This window comes from Leptonotus elevatus, chromosome 3 (assembly GCF_054856555.1).
Source record: "Leptonotus elevatus isolate MCC_2025b chromosome 3, RoL_Lele_1.0, whole genome shotgun sequence".
Lineage (NCBI taxonomy): Eukaryota > Metazoa > Chordata > Actinopteri > Syngnathiformes > Syngnathidae > Leptonotus > Leptonotus elevatus.
Window position 1 is genome coordinate 9,924,656 of NC_141241.1, and position 22,948 is coordinate 9,947,603.

General features: G+C 40.4%; 2 protein-coding genes and 1 pseudogene across 2 annotated transcripts in view; 1 reads left to right on the forward strand and 2 right to left on the reverse strand.

Moving 5' to 3' along the window:
- The first annotated feature begins 145 nt into the window (after positions 1 to 145).
- Positions 146 to 2,825, forward strand: LOC147176891 (UDP-glucuronosyltransferase 2A2 pseudogene; annotated as a pseudogene).
- chrna3 (cholinergic receptor, nicotinic, alpha 3) lies at positions 2,548 to 11,429 on the reverse strand. The gene is made up of 6 exons (XM_086071874.1): positions 11,298 to 11,429; positions 10,276 to 10,415; positions 8,707 to 8,751; positions 6,676 to 6,785; positions 4,470 to 5,667; positions 2,548 to 3,086 (listed from the first exon to the last, which is right to left on the reverse strand). The coding sequence occupies exons 1-6, from the start codon at positions 11,359 to 11,361 to the stop codon at positions 2,958 to 2,960; spliced, it is 1,686 nt and encodes a 561-aa protein (XP_085928000.1). The 5' UTR covers positions 11,362 to 11,429; the 3' UTR covers positions 2,548 to 2,957.
- Positions 11,430 to 13,670: 2,241 nt separating this feature from the next.
- chrnb4 (cholinergic receptor, nicotinic, beta 4 (neuronal)) overlaps positions 13,671 to 22,948 on the reverse strand; it is a 54,134-nt gene continuing 44,856 nt past the window's right edge. Inside the window, exons 4-10 of the mRNA XM_086070555.1 lie at positions 20,506 to 20,695; positions 20,272 to 20,437; positions 17,754 to 17,899; positions 17,637 to 17,681; positions 17,390 to 17,499; positions 16,187 to 17,240; positions 13,671 to 15,005 (exon numbers count right to left, since the gene is read on the reverse strand). Coding sequence (XP_085926681.1) covers positions 14,838 to 15,005; positions 16,187 to 17,240; positions 17,390 to 17,499; positions 17,637 to 17,681; positions 17,754 to 17,899; positions 20,272 to 20,323 — 1,575 coding nt within the window. The 5' untranslated portion in view covers positions 20,324 to 20,437; positions 20,506 to 20,695 and the 3' untranslated portion in view covers positions 13,671 to 14,837. The remainder of the gene's footprint in view (positions 15,006 to 16,186; positions 17,241 to 17,389; positions 17,500 to 17,636; positions 17,682 to 17,753; positions 17,900 to 20,271; positions 20,438 to 20,505; positions 20,696 to 22,948) is intronic.

Below are 22,948 nucleotides of genomic sequence, written 5' to 3' on the forward strand. Positions count from 1 at the left end.
ATATGCGGACAGGCAGTCTGCCTCAATGCATAAATCTGGGATTTGAATTCTTGGCTTTGGTCCGTTGAGAATGTCTGCTGAGAGCAACCAGTATGGCTGCACATTTATCACACATCCCTGACTCAGAGACTGAAATGAACCTAGCATGCATGTGGGAGGAGACGGGGAATACCTGGAGAAATCCCACAGTGCCTAAATTCCAACCTTGAACCTCTAAACTGTGAGACGGACATACGTTTACAATTCAGCCGCGCGCAAAGCAGTTACTTGAAAATAACACTCAAGCTCCAAGTACAAGCAAAAGCTAAGTGAAAACAGATCTGATCTGGCTGAGACAATTCAGCATTCCAGAAGAGGGAAAAGCAGAGCAAATGTTCACAAGATTTCTCATCAATCACACTTTGAGGAATACGTGCTCTGGACTGTCTGATAAGATGACTTTTCTTCAGAGGGTCAACCATCTTGTGTGCTTCGCCTTTGGGGGAGGTTGTGCATACATTTTTCATCTTACCCCAATATCAGGCTTTTTTTGCAACCACTTATTTGGCCCAGAGGTGAGCTATGATGAATTTATACAAAGAGCAGACCTGTGACCTCATGAGAGCAGATTTTGTCTTTGAGTTTCCTCGCCCCACCATGTCCAACGTCATCTACATAGGAGGCTTCCAGTGTAAGCCTGCAGAACCTCTACCCAAACATCTGGAGGGGTTTGTACAGAGTTCTGGAGAGCACAGTCTTTGGGGACTATAGTGAGCCAACTCCCTGCGGATAATAGCCGATAAGATCGCGCCGGCTTTCGCCAAGCTCCCCCAAGAAGGTCACCGGGCGCTATAAAGCTGCAAAACCTTCCACTCTGGGCAACAATACGCTGCTTGTGGACTGGATGCCGCAGAACGACCTTCTCGGGCAATCCCAAGGTGAAACTCTCCGTGGCTCACGGCGGGACGAATGGCGTCCAGGAAGCGATTTGCCACCCAGTACCAATGGTGGGAATACCCTTGTTTTTGCGACCAGCATGACAACCAATCCGTCCTACAAGGGACATCATGCAAAGGCTGTCCAGGCTGCACAGAGATCAGCCAATCCCGCCACTCGACAACGCCCTCTTCTGGATGATTTTGTTATGAGGCGCAAGGGCGCAGCTCACCTGAGGACCGAGTCCTACAAGCTGCCCTGGTACGCACAATCACAATATTTAGTACTCTCTTCTAACTATTGACGATAATAACTCATATATGTTTAAAAGTGTCTTGAGTTATCACCACTATCGAAATTGCTCGTAATGCTACACTTGAAGGTTTTTGCTCCATATGTTTTGTTTTGCACCCCTGGACCCACAAACCACAACTCCTTCCCTTTTTAATTGGCTCATCCAGTTTAAAGAGCAGCATTATTTTGTACATGCTATACAAAGGGCTCATTGGATGTCATCATTTTATTCCAGATTAGGCACAATCTCGGTGATCAAATCTTCATTATTATTTTTTTACGTACAGTCTTTGTCTAAATTGTTGCCTTGAGATACAATTTTAATTCGTTATGTGACCATGCCACTCGTATCTCAGATCTTTCCCCATTTATCCGTGTTTTTGTTTTAAAGGAAAAGAGCAGTCTGTAATATTGTACTTGAGAAAAACAGAGTAATAATTAAATATTTTTAATTAATATATATAAAATAATTTAAGTGTTAACAGATCACGAGTTAATGCTTTTATTCCAATTATATTTGCTGTGCCCACTTTGAGCAGTATAGTATAATGTCATGTAGCCATGCAGACACAAATGTAGAAAAATCTTCTATTATTTCGACTGTGAGTGACTCAGTAAAATGTTGTAATATTAGTCATTGTTCATAGGGAACAAAGAATATATGCCCCAGTTTTCCTCTATGATCTGTCTAAATGTTTGTGTTAAAATATCAGAGTTACCTTTTTACGTCAAAGTGAGGAGATTCTTTGTCGCGGGCTCTCATTATTGATTGTCCAATCAAATGACATTGCTCCGAGGAGGAGGGGGTTGTGGGTGATAAATGGAGCTTCTTTTAAATGGGACCCTCAGCCCCAAATGCATCATCCCACCGCTGATTTATTCACCAATAGAAAGAGGAAGTCAAACTGGTCTATAGAATCAGTGTTTACAGCCTTTATTTATCATTTTGGCATCTTAAGATCCCAAAGCTTAAGGCCTTATATCATTTTTGGTCCATTTATGATGTCCCTTAATTGAGCTTCGCAGTGCACTAGTTATTGGCACATCAGCAACACATTTCGGAGGTTCTGGGTTTGAATCTCAGCGTAGGCCCTCCGTACAACCAAAATGTAGGTTGTAGCTTCATTGAAGACCTTTACATTTGGTTTGGATCTGAATACCTTGAAGAAATGCTCATGGAATATAGCGCTATGAGGTCTGCGGACTCGGGTCAATTAGCGGAGGACAGGCAGTCCTAAGTGTGAATGCTATTAAATTATGGTTTAAAAAATTACCCCCCCCCCCTTTCCCCACATAGTTGAGGTCCTAATATTATTAGTAAGATACTTTTTTTTTTTGTCTTTCGTTATGCTGTACTTTTAATTATGTAAAGCACATTGTGTTACCTTCCAAGGTGTGAATAAAAGTGTTTGTCTAGATATACCCTGTGACTGGGTGACGATAAGTCCAGGGTGTACTCTGCCTCTCACCCAAAAGTCATCTGGGATAGGCTTCAGCTGGGGGAGATGCACATTTTTGGACAAACCTGTTGCAGGCAAATTGTTGTAGTACCACCATATCACCATATAGTGTCGCTCCTTCATCATGTGTTGTTCAGGTTGCCGCTTATGTTGTGAAAACCAATTTCAAAGCCTTATGGTTTCATATGTGAAATTGCTAACATTTGCGTCTTGTCTTTTCAAATGTCCTAAAAATCTGTGCATTATGGCAGTCTGAATTGTGAAGATAATAATAACGCTCTATGGTTTTCATATGTCTTCCCCAAGGAGAAGAGGCTGGAGGAAAAGGCCGGCGGTTCCTAGGATGCAGACCAGGACAAAAACCCACAGGAAGATGCGGTCGATCACCATGGCGACGTATTTCCAATCGTCCTGAACCTGCGAGATGAGCGACAATGACAAAGCAGTGAATGAACGCAAGGTACTTACAATAAAGACACACGACGCTCCTGTCTTCCACGGAGGCTTTTTGAAAAGCTCACTTTTTTTAAATAAAATTCCTTGTACAACCAACTTAAGCAGTATTACCTTTAGCAAAGAGAAACGTAAAGGTTAAATTTGTTGTTTGATTGTTATTACAATAATTATTATTTTTTTATCCTAACATCACACATCTCGTTCCATTAACAAGATTGAAGACGGCTAAACAAAAATAATGGCAAACTTCACGTATATATTTCATATATGTCCGTTATTACAGTAACCATCCCATCTTTGCTGACATCACGAACGAGTCTCTTCTTCTAACTGAATGTCTGTCACAGTATCAAGACTTGTGTGAAGCAATACTGTGCCAAGGGGCGTCTACACTGAGGGGTAAAGAAAAAAGAAGAAGAAGAAGAGTAGTAACCTAGTAGAAGAAGAAATCGCACAAGCTACGCTAATTGCTAGCTCAAGTAAGTCACTCAACACAACCAGTGGCTCCTCTTTTTGTGTACAACAACAACAACGAAAGCTTCCTGATTGGCTATTTCTCCATTTGACGTCCCAATCACGTAGTCTGGCTCGCCCCACCTCAGTGTTGAACACACCACAAGGATTTGCATGGTAAATATTGCACAGGATTAACATAAAAATATGATTTTGCGACTAATGTGCCGTGAACGATCATCGGTTTTGCTGCCTCGGAGCGACGTCACCTGAAGGTGCTTTCCTATTAGCTGCTGCTATATGACGTCACATTTTCAGGCGTCCTTATTCCGGTTAATATCAAAATAAATCTAGTTAAAATCACATTTAAAATCATCCCCAAAGGCTCATGCATTAAATTAGCAAAGACTAAAACTAAGGACATGTTCGCTATAATTATAGTTAGTTTCTGTTAATTCGTTTCAGTTAGTTTTTGATTTTTAAAAAGCATTTTAGTTTGTATTTAATTTCGTTAAAATCGTTTTTTAAATTGTAGCTTTCTTGTTAGTTTTCATGATCTAAACTAACTTTGTACTGTACCATGCTTTAGCCTGTTCAATTTGGGTCGTCTTTTTTTCTGGAAAACAAACACAAAATGGTTGTTGTGTCAGCATTTCGGAGCCTGATGCCCATTTGAGACTGGTGACAGTGAAGGTTTCTTCATTAAAAACAGTTTTATGGCTTCTGTAAAAGTGTAGACATTACTAGTTTTATTAGTAAGATAACTACACTGGAACTCATCCAGTCTTTCAGGTTAATCACTCAGGATAACCGTTAAGAAACACCTGAGGAAAATGTTCAATCTGGGCCAGATCCTGGGTACGTGTGTAGCCTGCGTTAGTGAATTCTCACCTCCTTGGCCTCATTCTGCATTCTCATGTTCTCCGCGATGTATTTGACGCTCTCAATGGCCTCCCTGATCTCAGGGGAGAACGGCAGCAGGGTCAAGACTCCCGCATCCAGAGACTCGGAGCTGGAGCACTGACTCCCTGCTCCGGGCACGCCCCCTCCAGTCAGGACCCCTAAGCAGCCCAAGCCGCCGCCGCCGCCGCCGCCGCCGCCTCCTCCGGACTCCGCTGGCAGTTTCCCGGCCCTTTGGTGCCAGCAGCTGTTGCAGCGCCCCTCGCAGCACAGCGAGCCCGACCCGGCGCTTTTGGCCAGCTGCTTTACGTTCAAGTTGTTGAGATTGGAGAGCTCCGTGTTGTTTGGGAGCCTCTGGCGGTTGGTCAGGCTGGACACCACGCTGGAGGCCAGAACCTGAGCCCTGTGTTGGGAACCCGAGGCGTGAGCGCCGCACGGCCTCTGGTGGGTCATCTGAACGGCGTCGTTCGTCTTCTCTGGGTCCCTCTCCGGTCGGGTCATGAACATGACTTTGGGCAGCAGTCCCAGGAAGACGCCGCGCACCCACCGCGGCATGGTGTGCGTCTTGGGCGTGCGGTAGTGGACGTTGAGCACGAACACGGTGATGACGATGGAGAGCGTGACGAAAATCATGGTGAAAAGGAGGTACTCGCCGATCAGCGGAATCACCAGCGAGGTGGAGGGGATGGTCTCGGTGATGACCAGGAGGAAGACGGTCAGGGAGAGCAGCACGGAGATGCACAGCGTGACCTTCTCGCCGCAGTCGGACGGCAGGTAGAAGACGAGCACGGTGAGGAAGGAGATGAGCAGGCAGGGGATGATCATGTTGACGGTGTAGAAGAGCGGCAGGCGGCGGATGTACAGCGAGTACGTGATGTCCGTGTAGATCTCCTCGCAGCAGTTGTACTTGATGTCGTGCTTGTAACCGGGCGCGTCGATGATCATCCACTCGCCGCTCTCCCAGAAGTCCTTGAGGTTGATGGTGGAGCCAATCAGCGCCAGGTCGATCTTGGCCTTGTCGTAGGTCCAAGAGCCGAACTTCATGGTGCAGTTCTGATAGTCGAAGGGGAAGTAGGTGACGTCGATCTTGCACGAGCTCTTGAAGATGGCCGGAGGGATCCACGTGACCTCGCCGTTGTACCGCAGCAGAGCTTTTGTCTTATCATCGACCTGGAAGTCTCCGACCGCACTGCGGAGTGAAACGGGCAGGATGGATCAACCATCTTTTAGTTCTCAGGTGTGTTCGCATTTAGTCCTTTTTAATTCATTTGCTCCCAAATAACGCTCTGTTTTAAATATTGCCATGGTCCCAAAAACATATTTATAAATATTTCTTGTTTGTTTATGCTTAAGCATACTGAAGGCTTTGATGCAACCTCTAACATGAAGAGGTCGCCTAAAGCAATGGTAGTTATTACAAAAAACGGCCAGCGGGTGGCAGCAGAGTATAAGAGATCAACCAGGGCCATGTTGCAAAAAGCTATTTTTCCCAGTGTTTTAAAAAGGTTTTAATAATGATGAAACTTAATATTCTAATGCTAATTGCTGCAGAACAGAAACAGATACAAATATACTTTTTTCCCTGATCAAAGAAGAGACTATAATCTTTATTTTGGTAGATTCCATGTTTTTATAGCAATAGAACACAATATTCTGTGGGCCTTGCAAAATCAGTCAAAATCCAGTAAAACAGCCGGGAGCGAAAGGGGGTTGCTTCAGTGAAAATGGCTGGGAGGGAATGAGTTCAACAAACGGAACTCTGTCCTCCAAAAGAAGTGATAGGATAATGAAGCTTATGAACCACTTGCAATATTTTTTTTACAATATTTTTTATAGTAAAAAAGAATATATCATAAATGGTTCATGAAGCTTCATTTTCCCTTCACTGTCCAAAAGTATACCGAAAATGCGAACTTCATCCAATTCATTTCTGACCGCTTCCCTATTTTGTTTATTTTTTCTTCATTTAGTCCCCAACAGCCCTCCATAGCGCTTGTCCTCATGATTTTTTAATGACAAGGGGAAAATAAGTTTTTGCATAATCCTGTTACGAGCGAACAGAAAACAGTCAAACACCCTAAAAACAATAGTGCATACAGTATTTCTATCAGACAATCAAAAATGTATGCAGTAACAAGGGCAGCTTGTTATTGTCGATGAGCCTATCCTTAAAAATTCTCGCACAAAGAACACTCACTTATTGTACAGCACAATATCAGGCTTCCATATCCTGTTGGATGGCACCCGTATGAACTCGACACCTCCGAAATCTTTTGGATTCCACTTGAGTTTGTAGTCATTCCAGATCTAAAACATAACAAATTGCATTCGACATCAGTCATAGGTATTTGGGAATTTAGGACCACATAACCCCCCCCCCCCCCCCAAAAAAAATGCCTGAACAATAACTTAAGACAGATGGTATCATATAAGGACTCCTATAGTGCAACCTGAAAGTCATTTTCATGTAAATTTTCCTTCCGAGCAAGTGACAAATCAAGACCATTTGGTGGCTCAGTGGTCGATAGAAACATAAAGATTTTAGTGCCTGCTGCAAGATAAAAGTTAATACAAAAAGACATCATAAATTGCACCATATAACCTAAGATGAAACATAACATAGAATTCACACGCCTTGATTTTTAAACCCATCCGCCCCCTCACACCCACACCCCCATTCCCTATAGAAACAATAAAAATAAAAAAAGAGACAAGTTATTCAGTTAGCACAGAAGGAAGTAAAATGTGCTTAACAGGCCTTTTTGCTGTTGGCAGTCCTTGCAAGAGCCTTGAAGCGACAATAGAGAGGCAGCCAGTGAGTGCTGTAAAACTTGCACTTAATTAAATTTGAGGGCGGGGGGGGGGGGGGGCAGGGGGGGTACTCTCTGCTCTATTTTAGGTATGAATGAAAGTGTTTTCAGAAAAACAAAGGAGTGAAATATGTGACGTTTTGGACCTGAGGAACCATATGGGACCTCTTTAAGTGTATCGTCAATGTGTACACAATGACACAGGACGCTTCATGAGGGTCACCTATGCAATCCACTGAGAACAGTATCAAAAATTTTTACAAAGCTTCATCACTAATTTTTCAACATCTCTGGTCCACCTTTAGTCATCCAGATTGTGCTCATACAAAATACAGTATTCAAAATAGAACTGAAAATAAAATCATTGAAATAGATATAATTTTGAGAAAAAAAATCTTCAAAATCAACAATGTTTTTTTCTCCTTAGAAAATAATGTAAATAAAAGTCATTTTTATTTATTTATTCATTTATTTATTTTTAATTAATTAATTATTGTTTTGCATAGGAAATTATGGAAATAAAATATAGTTTCTAACACATTTTCTCATTTGAAAATAATGAAATAAAAATCCATAGGAAGTAATGTGAATTTTAAAAATCGTTGGAGCTAATGTAAATAAAAATGTAGCTAATTATAGAGAAAGATTATATGATATAGAATTTAAAAAAAAAAGTCATAGAAAATCATGGAAATCACCCCAAATGTTTTGTTTTAAGTCATTGGAAATAACAGATTTTTGTTATGTTATATGAAGCAATACACTTTTTTTAAAGTCATGGGAATAATTGATTTAAAAAAAAAAAAGTTTAAGTCATTAGAAATAACAGAATTTGTTATAGGAAGCAATGTAATTTTTTTTTAAGTTATAGGAAATAATGGCCTTTTTTTAAGCCCTATGAAATAATGTGAATATGAAAAACTATAGGAAAATAGGAAATTTTCTCATAGGAAATAATGGATTTTTTTTAATCATAGGAACTGCACAATTCACAAAGCCACGTGTGCAGAATTGATACTCACTGAACTGAGGTCTCATGCGATTTTATTGCCGTGTTTTTCCCTAAACTTGTGGTCAAATTCTGAATTGTACGACTTCAGCTACAGTTATGCAGCTTTCTCGTGCTAATTCAAATAATTAGCCAGGACATGGTGGATGCATTTAAAGAACAACCGTCACTCTTAATTTAAAATCAAATCAATTTGTTTCCTCTGCTTATCTGGACATGGGCCTCAAGTTGTGATGCTTATCGTGGTTTTAAGGACAAGGACTGCAAGGCATCAATGCGCTTAAAAGCTGCCCCTCGTACCGTACACACATAAATAATTCAAACTGCCGGCTTTCTACAGGCGTGCACTGTGGCAGAGGGAAGGATCCGTACGGGACGTCCTTTTGCTTGAAGGTCCACTTGAACTTACGTGTCTCAGCCACAGGTTGGTCTCCATGATCTGGTTGACTTCATCCTGGCGGCAGAGCAGTAGAGAAGATTTTAGGACAAGACTCACTTGAATATTTTAGCGACAATGTTGTCACGGGCAAGCGTCCCCCTTGACGCTTGCGTGCTCCCAGCATTCTGGGCACTACAGGCGAATTTAACTAGATGTTTTTTTTTATTGTTTTAAACAGGACATATTGAAATGAAATAACAATGGACTGTGATCCCCCAAATATTCACATTCATAAGATCACCTATTTGTGTTTTTTCTTGGAAGCTATTCTTCAGTATTTGCTGAAAAACTCACTTTAGTGTTTTATGTGCTCTTTCTGAAATGCCCTAAAATACCACAGAAAGGCGCTAAAGGCTGATATAAATAGGAAAATAGTACAGTTAGTCCAAGGAAGCACGCACTTAACTCATTCACTGCCATTGACGTCTATAAACGTCAAAAATTCATTTGAACTATTAGTTTAACATTTTTTTCCCCACTTTTGTTAACAAGAGTATGAAAACCTAGGGGAAAAAAAATCTTTATTGTACAAATCTTTATTGTACATTTAGAACAGATATAAAATGTGTGATTAATTGTGAGTTAACTAGTGAAGTCATGCGATTAATTAAAATAAAAATTGTAATCGCCTGACAAGATGATTATTAAAAATTATGGGCGTCAGGCAATTAAAAGTTTTAGCGTCATTAATCACATCACTTCGATAGTTAACCACACATTTTATATCTGTTCTAAATGTGCAATAAAAAAATCTAGGTTTTCATACTCGTGTTAACAAAAGTGGATTTTTTTTTTTAAAACTAATAGAAAAATTAAAATGATTTTTTTGACGTTTATAACCGTCAATGGCAGTGAATGAGTTAGTAATACCCGTTTAAAAAAATGCAAAAATGTTTAAGCGTATGGTCCTCAAATATTGTCCTCCCTCTCATAGATACCCGTGCTTCAGCTGTGTCATCCACTCGAAAAATATAATCACCCCTTACTAAATAATCGCCTGCATTTTTCCTCCGTCAAATATTGGCCTCTGTTCTAATAAACATAAACACAATGCCTCAATTAATCACTGTAAGCGTCTTGGACTTGAAAAATATCAATGCCTTTCCCCAAATATAAAGCCAAAATGAAAAACAATATATAATATAGAATTTAAAAAAATAAAAAATAAAACACACAACAATATCAACAAATAAGAAGCATCTAGTTGCCTTGATTCCGCCCTCATATCCGCATAACTGACAATCTACACAGACATAAAGAAAAAAACATGATTGGTAAATTAAAAGCCACTCAGGCAATTATGCTAATAGGCTAACAATTTGTAGCGTCCCACCTACAACACTGCTCGTGCAGTCACCTGCTGCCACTCTGATCAACATAAATTTAATCCAAGCCTCAAATTGTCACGCCGCCACCGTGCACCGTAGACCATCAGTCATGACTACATATTCATTAAGCAGAGTGATGAAGGTTTGAAGGAGCCCCTCCGTAAATTGCGGCCAAGTATAGACATAACGTACAGACAAGCGAGCTACTCACCACTTTGACCAGCTGGGACATGGAGACCTCAAACTGAACGATGACCGGCTCCGATACGTTCTCCACCGGTCGAATGAACTGGTTGTACTTGGAGAAGATGACCGAGAAGAGCTTGTGCTCACCTTCTGAACATCCCGCTCCTGATAGATAGATAGATAGATAGATAGATAGATAGATAGATAGATAGATAGATAGATAGATAGATAGATAGAGAGAGAGAGAGATAGATAGATAGATAGATAGATAGATAGATAGATAGATAGATAGATAGATAGATAGATAGATAGATAGATAGATAGATAGATAGATAGATAGATAAAAAATGGAAGGATGGTTGGATGGATAGTTAGATGGAGGGATAGATAGAGGGATAGAGGCATGGGGGAAACAAACTGACCTTAACAAAATACGTAAAGACAAGATGCACGTTGTGGTTGCAGATATAAAAATATATTTGTCAAAAATATTTCTTACTTTTTTTTTTTAATAAATAATATTTATTAAAAAAATGTTATCAATAAAACAAATATATATATAATAAATAGTCAATAAAATAATATATAATGCAGGTTGTGGTTGCAGATATTAAAATGTTTAAAAATATATTTCAAAAAAATATTTCTTGAATAAATATTTGTTCAAAAAATGTATCAAAGTAAGAAAATATACATGATAAATAAAAAATAAAAAAGTCAGAGCAGATTTAGGTCATACAAAGCATATATAAAAAATTTGTGATGTGTTATAAAAAATCATAAATAAAAAATGTCTAGAATTATATAAATAAATACAAAAATACTTAAATAATAATGTAATATAGAGATTTTTTTTTAATACATGCACTGAACCACTAAATGACTGCATTCTCTTTTTTATGTATTTATATATATATATATACACATACAAATGTCACAAAAATGAAGTTATGCTGCAGGTCTAAAGCATGCATTAATCTATACATAATTAATTTAAACAGTAGTGTTTCCACTGTTAACTCACAGGAAGGGAGCAGTCCGACTCACCATGAAGATGCATCAAAAACATGGAACAGGTGGAGGCCAAAAGGAGGCAAAAAGTGCTTTCCATTTTCCTGGCTGCTGGATGAAGGCTGCGCTGGCTGGTTGGAGGCTCGGGGAAAGTGAGGAAAAGGAAGAGTGAAAGGATGCAGAGAGGGAAGGAGAGCGAGCGGTAGGGAGGGTGGCGGGCTGAGCCAGCCTCTGACAGCGGGTTGATCGCCACGGCAACCTATAAGAAGCTGCTGTGACAAGGTTGACTTCCTTTTATAATAAGTACACTATTTATAATATACGGGTACATATTTAGATTCATTAACAAAATCTAGTTGAAGGAATTGAACTCATCAGTTGCAGGCCTTGTTGTCATCACAACAGCCACTGAGGTCAAATTCACTTCAAGTGCGAGATATTTTCTTTGAACTCATAAATTAAGATTTGGTTTCTCAACTGCATAGTCAGTATCCATTTGAATCAAGGCCAGAACATCAGGAAAATCGCACAAAAAATTACACCTATTCTATTTAAATGGAAGTGATTTTAAGAGCACAGCTTTAAGAAAACATTGACTTCTTTAAGAGGAAAAGAGGTGGTGTGTATTTGGGGTAAGGCGTTTTTTTTTTCCAAGTGGACAATGTATCCAGGTGAATAATTGAAGCAAGTCAGGAGGTCTCTATTTGAGGATTTACAAACGTGGAAAATTACTTTTGTTATTATTTTTTAACACTACTTAGGAAGATGCGTTGATTTGGTCAAACCAGCAATTAATTAAGGCAGGCCTCAATTAACTCATTCACTGCCATTGACGGCTATAGACGTAAAAAAATCATTTGAATTATTTCTATTAGTTTAACACTTTTTCCCCACTTTTGTTAACAAGAGTATGAAAACCTATTAAAAAATGTATTAGAACAGATTTAAAAATGGTGATTAATCGTGAGTTAACTAGTAAAGTCATGCGATTAATTACGATTAAAAAATGTAATTGCCTGATGCCCCTAATTTTTAATCTTTTCTTTTTTCTAAAAAAAAAAAAGATTAAAAAAATTACAATTAAAAATTATTTATTTTTTTCTAAAGAAAAGATTATTAAAAAATGTGTGGCGTCAGGCGATTACATTTTTTTATCATAATTAAGCACATGACTTCACTAGTTAACTCACGATTAATCACAATTTTTATATCTGTTTTAAATGTACAATAATTTTTTTCTAGGTTGTCATACTCTTGTATGTAAAATGTTAAATGAATATAAATAGTTCAAATGAATTTTTGACGTCTATAGCCGTCAATGGCAATAAATGAATTAAGTAGGGGAGAAATTTAAGACCATACCCATTTAAAAAGTCAATTTAGCAACATAATAGCAAACAACAATTAGTGGAAAATACGTGACGTGAGTAACGTCAAGTTTCTAGTGACTCAATGTCAGAGTTTTGTGAGGATTCTTTTTAGAAATATGCCTGCTATTGTGTTTTTCACCTTCCTTTCCCCTCAAATAAATGCTTCGCTTTTCCTCCTGCCAGAATGATTTTCCATGCTGTCCTTCAGTCAGACGAACGAGCAGTCCGGCAGATAAATTTAGAGAGGCCTCCGCTGACATGAAATGGGGGAGGTGCCATACGGGAACTTCACTATTAACGCCGCACCCTTCAGAAAATATTACTCTATTATAAAAATGTTTTGTGACGTTTTGCTTTGTTTTAGCCTCGTCTGTATGGTGGCTAATTGTGTCCATCCTGTCCCATCCATCACACAGATACAAAAAAAAAAAAAACTCATTTAAAAGTCAAGTCTAGTAAAGCGTATAATAAAATTAATCTCCCCCCAGCAGCTAATGACACCATGCATGCTGACATGATATTTACAACTCTTTGCCCATCTGATGGCGAAACCGGCAGGCAGGATGCAGTTATCTTAACCCCCCCCCAAAAAGAAACTGGGATTAAAGTCCATTTGGGGGAAAAAAATAAGGGGAGGAGGGGATAGTTAACATGAAGGCTGATTGCTATCTCGTGATGAGGCTTTGGCAAAATGGGCGACAGTCTGCAGAATCTCTTAATGAACACACTCAGCACCATTTAATGAGCGGTGTGTGTGTGTGTGTGTGTGCTCTATTTGAGCTCGGCTGTAGTGTAGTGACTGCTGAATTTTTTTTTGATTAGGGCTCTGCAATAAATCTATGTTTTTGGTTACTTTAAGTTTTTATTCATTTATGTTTTGCAGCTTCCTTCGCTCAAAGTGCATCTTCGCCGACGTGCACTGCTTTGCATTTTTTCCGACTACTCTTATTTGTTTGACTGGATGACACATTTATTAATTGAGACACTGATAAGATAAATGTATAATGCCAAACAGAATTCAAAAGGTAAGGCCTTTATTTTTAAAAAACATGTTTTTTTATCATATCAAATCACAATGTTTTATAGTCATATTAAATCAAATTAAATGACAAATTAGCATCCAAATAAATAATAATACATAGCCTGCAGAATAATCAGCAGGTGCTGCCGTTTTGGTTAGCGACAGAGTTTAAGTGTGCAATAAATTAATCCGTGGCATCTATTAAGTGAAAATGCAAAACAATACAGCATATATTAAGACTTTATTTACAATTTCTTACATTTAATCCAACTCGCAGGGACACCATTTTGTACACGACCTTGTAATATATCAGTTGATTTTCTAAACTCCTGTTGAGCGTCATAACCCCAGTAGGCCTTGATTAAGCACAGGACTGACACATAGTGGCAACCACTCACACTTACTTTGTCCAACGTAAGTGTTTTTACAGTCATGTGACAAATACTCATTATCAGTTAGATGAAAAAAGCAATATTAAATCTTTTTTTTTTCAAGCGTTTCAACTAAACTAAATGATCACTCCTGTCAATAAGACAGGGACGCATTTAAGCCTAAACCAGTTGGCGCCTTCCCATAATGACCACAGATTGGCTCATCGATATAAACAGTAGGTAGATAGCATACAGCGCTGCAATGGGTCGTTGTAAGACACATTTTTGTCTTGTTATTTAAATGTTCTGTATTAATAGCACATGCTTTGACTTTGATTTAAAAAAAATAACCTCTGTAGACTAGCACTTTAATAATGCTAAGGAAACATTCCATTCCCTTAAAGTCAATTATTAAAGCCTTGAGTCAGTCATGGAAACTTTTTTTGTGTCTCTGGCTGTATTATACTGCCCCCGGTGGCCAAGGTGCAAACACCAGATACAGCATAACGTGGGTCTGGAACGGATTAATGTAATTTCCATTCATTTAAATGGAGAAAAATAATTTGGCATACGTGTGTTTTGATTTACGAGTTGGATCATGGAATGCATTAAAAACTCGCAAATCAAGGCACCACTGTATTTGTCATCTTTTCTTAACACCCCTCATTGAGACTGCTCCTTCTTTTGCAGTGTAATGGGGGAAAAAAAGCCAAAGAAAAAGCAGATCACATTTATCACTTAATCCTTAATCCCTGATGTTCTGCAAATTTGCAAAGCCGCCTTCCCCAAATTAGATGCTAAAAACTCGCACTGATCAAATGCGAGGCATCTCAGAGGTGGGCTGCTGGTCTTGGTGAGGCACTTGACTCTGGAAGAGGGGCTGGAGGAACAGGCCCAGGGTGCCCACCACACATACAATGACGAAGATCCACAGGAACATGCGATCCACCACCATGGCCACGTACTTCCAGTCTTCTATCACCTGCAAGCACAAACAGGAATCAAACAAAGGGGTGAAGGGTTAATGACAAATTGTGATTTGGATCTCAAACCGGTGGTCTAATAAGAAGATGCGGTATATCATAGAGACCGGATCATCACAGTTTTATGATCTCCATAAAGCTTCCCCGCTGCTTCCACCCTATTTTCAATCCTATCCTTGGTTGTTTTTGGAAGCGCTTGTTTCTCACAGGTTCGACCCCCCTGTCCTATTGATTCGTCAATGATGAATCACCCAATGTCCGCTTTTGATTTGCTGGTTTAGTGTCGTTAGCCACACTGTGGATTTTGATAAGATTGGAGTTTCCACTGCTGGATTGTGTACCTTGAAAATGATACACAAGCCACCCTTATACTTCTATTTCAACGATTCACAAAAAAACTCACCTATCACGCCTCTTCACATATTTTTGTGCTCTAAACGCAAGTACCGAAAATGCCTAACAAATGCTGTGTTCCTTCTAAGTGCCATGTTAGCGGAAGTGTTGCTAGTGTTGGCCACCGGCTGATAGCGAACAGCAGCGTGCTTGAAGATTCTAGAGGTTCCTTGTTGGATTGACACTGGAGAAAGCAGGGAGGTAAGCTTGGCAGAGAAACATCCAACTCGCTGATGCTAATGGAGGATGCTAGCGGCTAGCAGCTCAACGTAAGGTATAGTAAAGGCCCGACTAAAGATAAAGAGTTGTAGCGATACATGCATTTAAGACATGAGAGCCTGAACATTTGAGAAAAATCTTTGTATGTTTACACCAACTATCATTTGCTGTGATTCATTACACCATGCTAGTTACCCGACACTATATTACGTCACGCTACAATGCACTAAGTTAGGTCGCGCTACATTAGGCCACACCGCGGGTAGACCCTGTCAGATGTGTATTTTCTGTAACTGTAAACATCAACAACAATTGCCGTGCTTCAACTTGCTACGCAACTGCACGTTACACTGCAATGTGTTATGTCACGCCATGCTACGATTCAGATCTTCCGAACACAATCAGACTTGTGTTTCCTATAGTTCTAAACGCAGGTTTAATTCATTGTTCACTATTCTACATAAGAGACTTTGCTGTGCTGCTTCACCCTCCACAAGCAGTACTGAAGCTGGGAACGGTTGATATTTCGAACCCCTTGAAACGCAATCACTAAAAGCATTATACGTACACTTTGATCGTCATCATCCACCATCATGTGCTCCGCGACAAAGCGCACCCCGTTCACCGCCTCTTGGACGTCGGTAGCCAAGTGTGAATTGCTTCTAAGATGGAGGTCCTGCGTCAAGGCAAAACGACCAGGAACGCAATCCGTGGACTTCAAATCGCCCTTCTTATCGGTGCGGCTAAAGCCCAGAGGAGGGGTTGTGTTTTTATGTCCTGGTGTGGAGAAGGCAGAGTCTGAAGGCAACAAGGAGGAAGACGCCTTGGGAAAACCAGTTTTGGATGCGACGGGGCAACCCAAACCCAGAATTGTCCTCCCCGATCGGAGGTATCGCTGTTGTCGCAGCCTCAGACGCGCAGTGTTATCGTGAGGGCGTCTCATGAACAGCAGCGTGGGCAGTTTGACCAGAAAGATGACCTTGACCCAGGGGGGCATGGTGTGTGTGCTGGGGGAGCGGTGGTGGACGTTGAGCACACACACGCTGGTGATGATGGAGAAAGTCACCAGCACCATAGTGAACATCAGGTACTTCCCGATCAGCGGCACATCCAGTGAGGTCGGGGGGACGATCTTGGAGATCAGGAGCAGGAAGACGGTGAGTGCCAACAGGACGGAAATGCAAAGGGTCATCTTTTCGCCGCAGTCTGAGGGCAGGTAGAAGACCAGGATGGCTAGAGAAGTTATCAGCACGCACGGAATGATCAGGTTGATTGTGTAGAAAAGCGGCTTCCTCTTGATGATGAAGTCATACGTGACGTCCACGTAGGTGGCATCGAGCGGGTTGACCGTCCGCCGGCCAGGTAGCGCCAGGATGTCCCACTCGCCGCTGGGTGTGAAGTCGTCCATGCTGGCCACTTCCGTTTTCAAGATCAGGTCAATCTCCGTGTGGTCGTAGGTCCACGAACGGAACTTGAGGGTGCAGTTTTGCTGGTCGAAGGGGAAATGCTTCACCTCAATCTTGCAGGCGCTCTTGTAGATGGCGGGGGGAAGCCAGTTAATGCTGCCATTGGAGAGCACAATGACGTTGGTGAAAACTGTCACTTCGTAGGTCCCGTCAGCACTATGGGAAGACAAAGAATTGACTGATCTTATGTCAGAACTTTGGGAAGGAAATGCTACCTCCAGCGGGCCATGGTTTTTAATCCTTGAGGTATTCTGTTAATGCGACACCTATGAATTGTAATGTAATATGTCTCTTGTGCTACTAACTTGTTATACAGGACGACATCAGGCAACCAGACGTGTCTGGAGGGGATACGCAGCTTGTCAATTCCTTCGTACTTGGCGGGGTCCCACGATAGCCTGTAGTCCACCCAGTGCTAAACGGGATAAGGAGGGTAAGTGGCACTTTCCAATTGGCAAGCTTCATTGTGAGTGAAGAATAATAGTGTCTAGAAATGGTTTGCTCCACTTGGACACGGATGCATTCAAGTTAAAGGTTGTTCATCGTATTTACCTGCGTTAGCCAGACATTGGTGGTCATGATCTGCTCCCGTTCATTCTAGAAACGACAACAGAGAATGACATTTATAAACGGTTTCCACATATTTGTACTACTTTAACCAATACGTACTACGCTGATGAGCTGTGCCAGAGACACTTGCAGCTTCACTGTCACCCTCTCGGTCCGGTTGACCGCCGGGCGGATGAGCGGATTGTAGCGGTGCTCGCCTAGCAGCCAGTTAATGAGGCGCTCCTCGGAGTCGGCACCACCACAGCCTGGACAAACAGTTCGCTTTAATGACTAATGCTACGTTCAGACCGAACCGAAAATATCGTGACGCTACGCTGGTCTCGCGCGTGTTTGTTTTCAGGGTTCTCAACGGAATTTGTTTCGCTCAGCGCCGCGACAGAGGAAGAGGAGGGATTTCCGCTTCGGTAGGTGGTGTTAACTTTAGTGTGGCATTGCTCGCTTGCTTCACACTTCGACAATTAAAAAAACTTACTCATCAGATAAGCCGACCTCCACGCTTTTTCCTCCAAGCAACCGCCTTTTTGGCCCGGTTTCGGTACACGTAGATCGACATGTCGTACAGTTCCGGGTCCCTGCAAACCGCGACGATCAAGCTATCCTCCATTGCTATGCTACACAATCTGCACACAACCGCTTCCTGTGTGACATAGACTATCTCGACACCGATTGGCTGTCGCTAACGCAATGGCGGCAAAAATTCAATTCAGCCAACGACGACGAAATGAGCGAAGTAGCTAAATGCTCGCCGGAAACGTCCCAAACGCCCCGCCAGGCACGCCCCCGTCCCCCAACGCGAAGTCCATTGACTACAAAGCAATCGCAGCCCAGGAACCGCCTCCCCCACTGTTGGTCTGAACGTAACATAACTAACTCTATCAGTCCTTCTCATTGTCAGAGAGTACACAAGGAGTTAGAGCTATTATTATATCAGCAACAGAGCTGAAGTAGTGAACCCCCAATGTTTACTTTTCATCCACATGACTATTATGCAAAAATGAGTAGTTGAATAAGTGTTTCTGTTACGGCCGAAGGTGCTTTACAGATAAAGCCCATTTCCTATCAGTTAACTTAATAACAAACTGTAATTGGAGAGTCTTGTTCAAGTAGATTTGCTACCATAGAGAACTTGAGTCATCAACTGTGACCTTTCGGATTGAAAATACGACTTGACGCACCAATGATCACAATGTTGTTCCGCTTCCAAACTTTGTAATGGCTTTCTTGTTGTTGTTGAGACACACTGGAAGTCATTAGCGGGCCAAACACCACCGTCTGTCTAATGGCGCCATGCATGCTAGCACATCTGAGCCTTCTGTAATCTGGCTGGGATGCCCACCATGACTGTGCGCCCCCCCATGGCTACCCCTGCTGCTTCGATTAGCAGATGGCATGATGTCAAGACCTCGGGGGTCACAATCAAACAAGGGCTAAAGGCAAACCCTGCCTGAACTTGCAATTTGACCCGCTGTGTGTATCACTGGCGTATTTTTTTTTCCATGTGAAAAAGTGTTGATTGAAAGTGTGGTCAGGCGTGGTTAATAATACCATGTTGAGGTACACCCGTTACAACAACTCTGCTAACGCTCTACTTTATTTGGACCGCTAACCCTTTTAAGCCATTTGCTATTCTTTTAAATGTTTGCGCTAATTTTAGTTATGCTATTTTTTTGGTGGACAATTTCGGCGCATTTGTTACTCGCCAACAAAACAGATGAACTGACGGCCGTTAGAAAACTGCGACTGTTTGTTTACGTTCAACCGTCAGTTGTTAGCGCCGTAGTTATGTCATGCACGCTGTCATTGCAAGATTACAATTTTATACAATTTCGCCATCCCAGCTACCTCATACCGTTCGTTTGCGACTTCAACCTTGTTTCTCTCTCTCTCGTCTACTATACCAACAATTCAACACAACATGTTAAAACTGTGAAGCGAGAATGAATGAAACTCTGGCCCTCCTGTATGTCAAATGACAAAGTCTCTCGGGAGTCTGAACAAAACTACATACACCTTCACCTTGAGACCACCAATTGGCCGCTGGAAGAACAGCAGATGGCCAAAAAAAAAAAAAAAGATACACAAAGGAGTCTATTTTAATTAGAAAATCATATTATTATTATTATTATTAATTGTGTTTGATGTTTGATCATCATGTACAGCAATTTGTTTAAAAAAATTTTTTTAAGTGCTCTAGAAATAAATGTTGAGTTGAGTGGTAAGTTTTGCATAAATCATGCTAGAGAGATCATCAGGTGTGTGTGAACAATTATCCAATTTCACTCCTAGATCTGAAAATGATAAAATTATAACAAATAATGTATTTTATAACAACAAAATAGGCAATCTATAAATGCCAGCGACAGTTTGATGTGTTTTGTGTGTGCGTGTGTGTGTGTGTGTTTTTTCCCCTCGTGTAAAATATGTGCCTTTGCTCACTAGAGGTCGAAACACTGCATTAGAACATACTTTAAGAGGCTGAGATTTGCATGAAATATTTTGGCGCAAAAGTCTTGTGACAATAGTAAATAATTCAACAGTACAAGTTATTTGGCTAATAATAATAACGTCATTTCCGCAGCCTGTACCTAACGCTCTATTGATTTTGAATCTGTCTTACCGTGTATTAAAGTGAGCACACAAGCGACAATGGCGAGAGTAGTCGTCGTCATTTTTCCGGTACCATGTGCTCAGCGGGACGAGTGAGCCCGCGGAAGCCTCAAAGCAGCGCTCCTTCGACCCGGCAAGTCGCAGGCATCTCCCGGTACGGAACCAGCATGGACCTCCTGTCGGTAAACAAAATCATCAGTCCAAAAAGTGGCTACATTGCGATGTAACGATTCGCGGTGTGTACTTGAGTGGTTGTTCGCTCATCCGTCCAATCCAGCAAGGGAGGACGCTCAGACGACGTGTCCGCTCTTCGGGCGGCTTGTGAGCGTCCAAGACCTGCCCAGTTTCTCTTTAGACTGGAGCTCTCGTGTCATGTCCAAGTGGACACTATTTCTTTTGGGATTACGAAGTCCAACTTCTTTCAGGCTTCCACTCTGTTGTCAAGGACACAAATGGATTTGCAAAAGTACGTTTTAAACAACTTTATTATTATTATTATTATTATTATTATTATTATTATTATTATTATTATTATTATTATTATTATTATTAACAAAAACACTATTTCTAAACAAAACAAAAACAACTTCTTTTTTTTTTTTAAATAAAAACGTCCCTCATCTCAGCTTTATTTTAATTTCTTTTTCCCCACAGAAGCCATCTTGAAAACAGTAAAACGCTAAGTACAGTAGGTCAACTACAAGCAGTTATGTTCAGTGCTGTAAACTTTTATCTATTATTTTAACAACTTTGGGTACTCTGTAGTAAGTTGTTTGTTGAACTGAGAAAGTTTAGAAAATGCTGATCTCGTGCAACTGAGAATAATCAAAAAATTTTCAGTGGCATTGTGTTATTGAAAATATACAAAGCTATTTTATTTAGATTTTTTTGGTCCTCTTTGTATTATTTTTTATCACTTATGGTTATTTTTTTATGTCGGTTTTAGAGTTGTCAAACGATTAAATTTTTTAATCAGATTAATCACTTAAATTAAAAAGGCAACTTTGAAGAGCACCTGTTATGTGTTAATTCTTTCTGAGGATGTCTTCCACATTTTTTGATGCACTGTATGCACTCACCCTCCTCTTTTTTAATCAGTTCATTACTTGCATAATTAAAAATGGGGGGGAAATTACCCCAATACTTTGAATAGAACAAGTACTCTGAATGTCATATTTATTAAATGCTTTACTTTAATGCATGTAGTTGTGTTTATTGCTCAACACACAACCTGTGCTACCTTTAAAGTAATCATCCGTTAAAGCTAAAGGATCATCTGCGGTCAAAATGACTAGTGTAATTAATATGCGTTAATACATGATTAATGCGATCATTTTTTTGTGATTAATCAATGAGTTAACACTTTAACTTTAACAGCACAACTCGATTTATTTGTTTCCATTTGTAGTTTATTCTACTTGTTTGTATCATATTTTCTATGGGTTTTAAATATGTGTTAAATATTTAATATTTTTAAAATATTGTTATTGTATTTTTTTTTATTCTTTTAATTCTACTTCAAATTATGTTTTTATGTATTTATTTATTTTTACCAATTAAGATAAGCACAGAAAAATGGATAGATGTATTTTCAATAGTACATAATAGTAATAATAAATGTTTACTATTATTTTAAACGTTGACCTTGTATTTCAAGTACCTTACAATGTTGCAAGAAAGCTAGATTTCATTTTTGTTTTACATTGTACTTTTTCATTTTACTTTATTTATATGGCTTGTATTTATTATATCACTGATGTTGTAGTGGTATGCTTTTCTTGCAGGCTGCCTGGCTTCAGTTCTCACTCCCAGTTGTTAAATGTGAGTGTGAATAGGTGTCCGTCTCTGTATGTTCCCTGTGATTGGCTGGTGGCCTTTTGCCCCATGTCAGCTAAGAATAGTCCTTGTGCATGTACTGTATGCAGTATGCTTTATTTAAAAAAATATATATTGTTTTGTTTTTTTTGGAAGGGGGACTACTGCCATCTCAGAACTGTGCGTCACATATTCTTACCACTCACCACCGTGCCAGCGACTAACCTCTGTTTCGTTTTTGTGTTAGCGGCCCCTGAGTGGCAAGTCTTCAGGTACACACTGTAGCTTGAAACGTCGCCACGCCGACAGACGTTCAACTTGTCCAGTATGCGTGCTCCAAGTAAGTGAAATCACAGAAGTGCTGCCATCGCACTACCGTGTTGCTCCACTAGAACCCCCCACATCATCACCACCGGCACCAGCGTACATATATCACACAGACAGTTCATTACCTGGAGTGCTGTACGAGCTCCGGCTCCTCGCAACCTCGCCCTCATGCGAAATTATCGACTGTTCCTGTCGATTGCTCATCTGATTGATTCGTGGTTTGCAACTATAATTACCCATAGGAAATGATGGGAATATGATTTAGGCCTATCTGTCACCACTATAAAGATTTAATAACTTTACAGGCATTTTTTAAGTAACGTTCTTAACTGTCATTCGATTGTAAATTAAACCGATAAACTCACACTGAACGCTGGCTTGTGCCTGAGAGGCGAGTCTCTTCAAATTAAGATGTCTGTGAGGCAGTGGAGAGGTCTCTGGATGTAATGGACAATTGTGCTTGGGAGGTGAGTCTTTTTTTATATATTGTACTTAGGCACACGTACAACTTTGCACAGTCGCGTAAAGTTCATTTCATGTTTTAC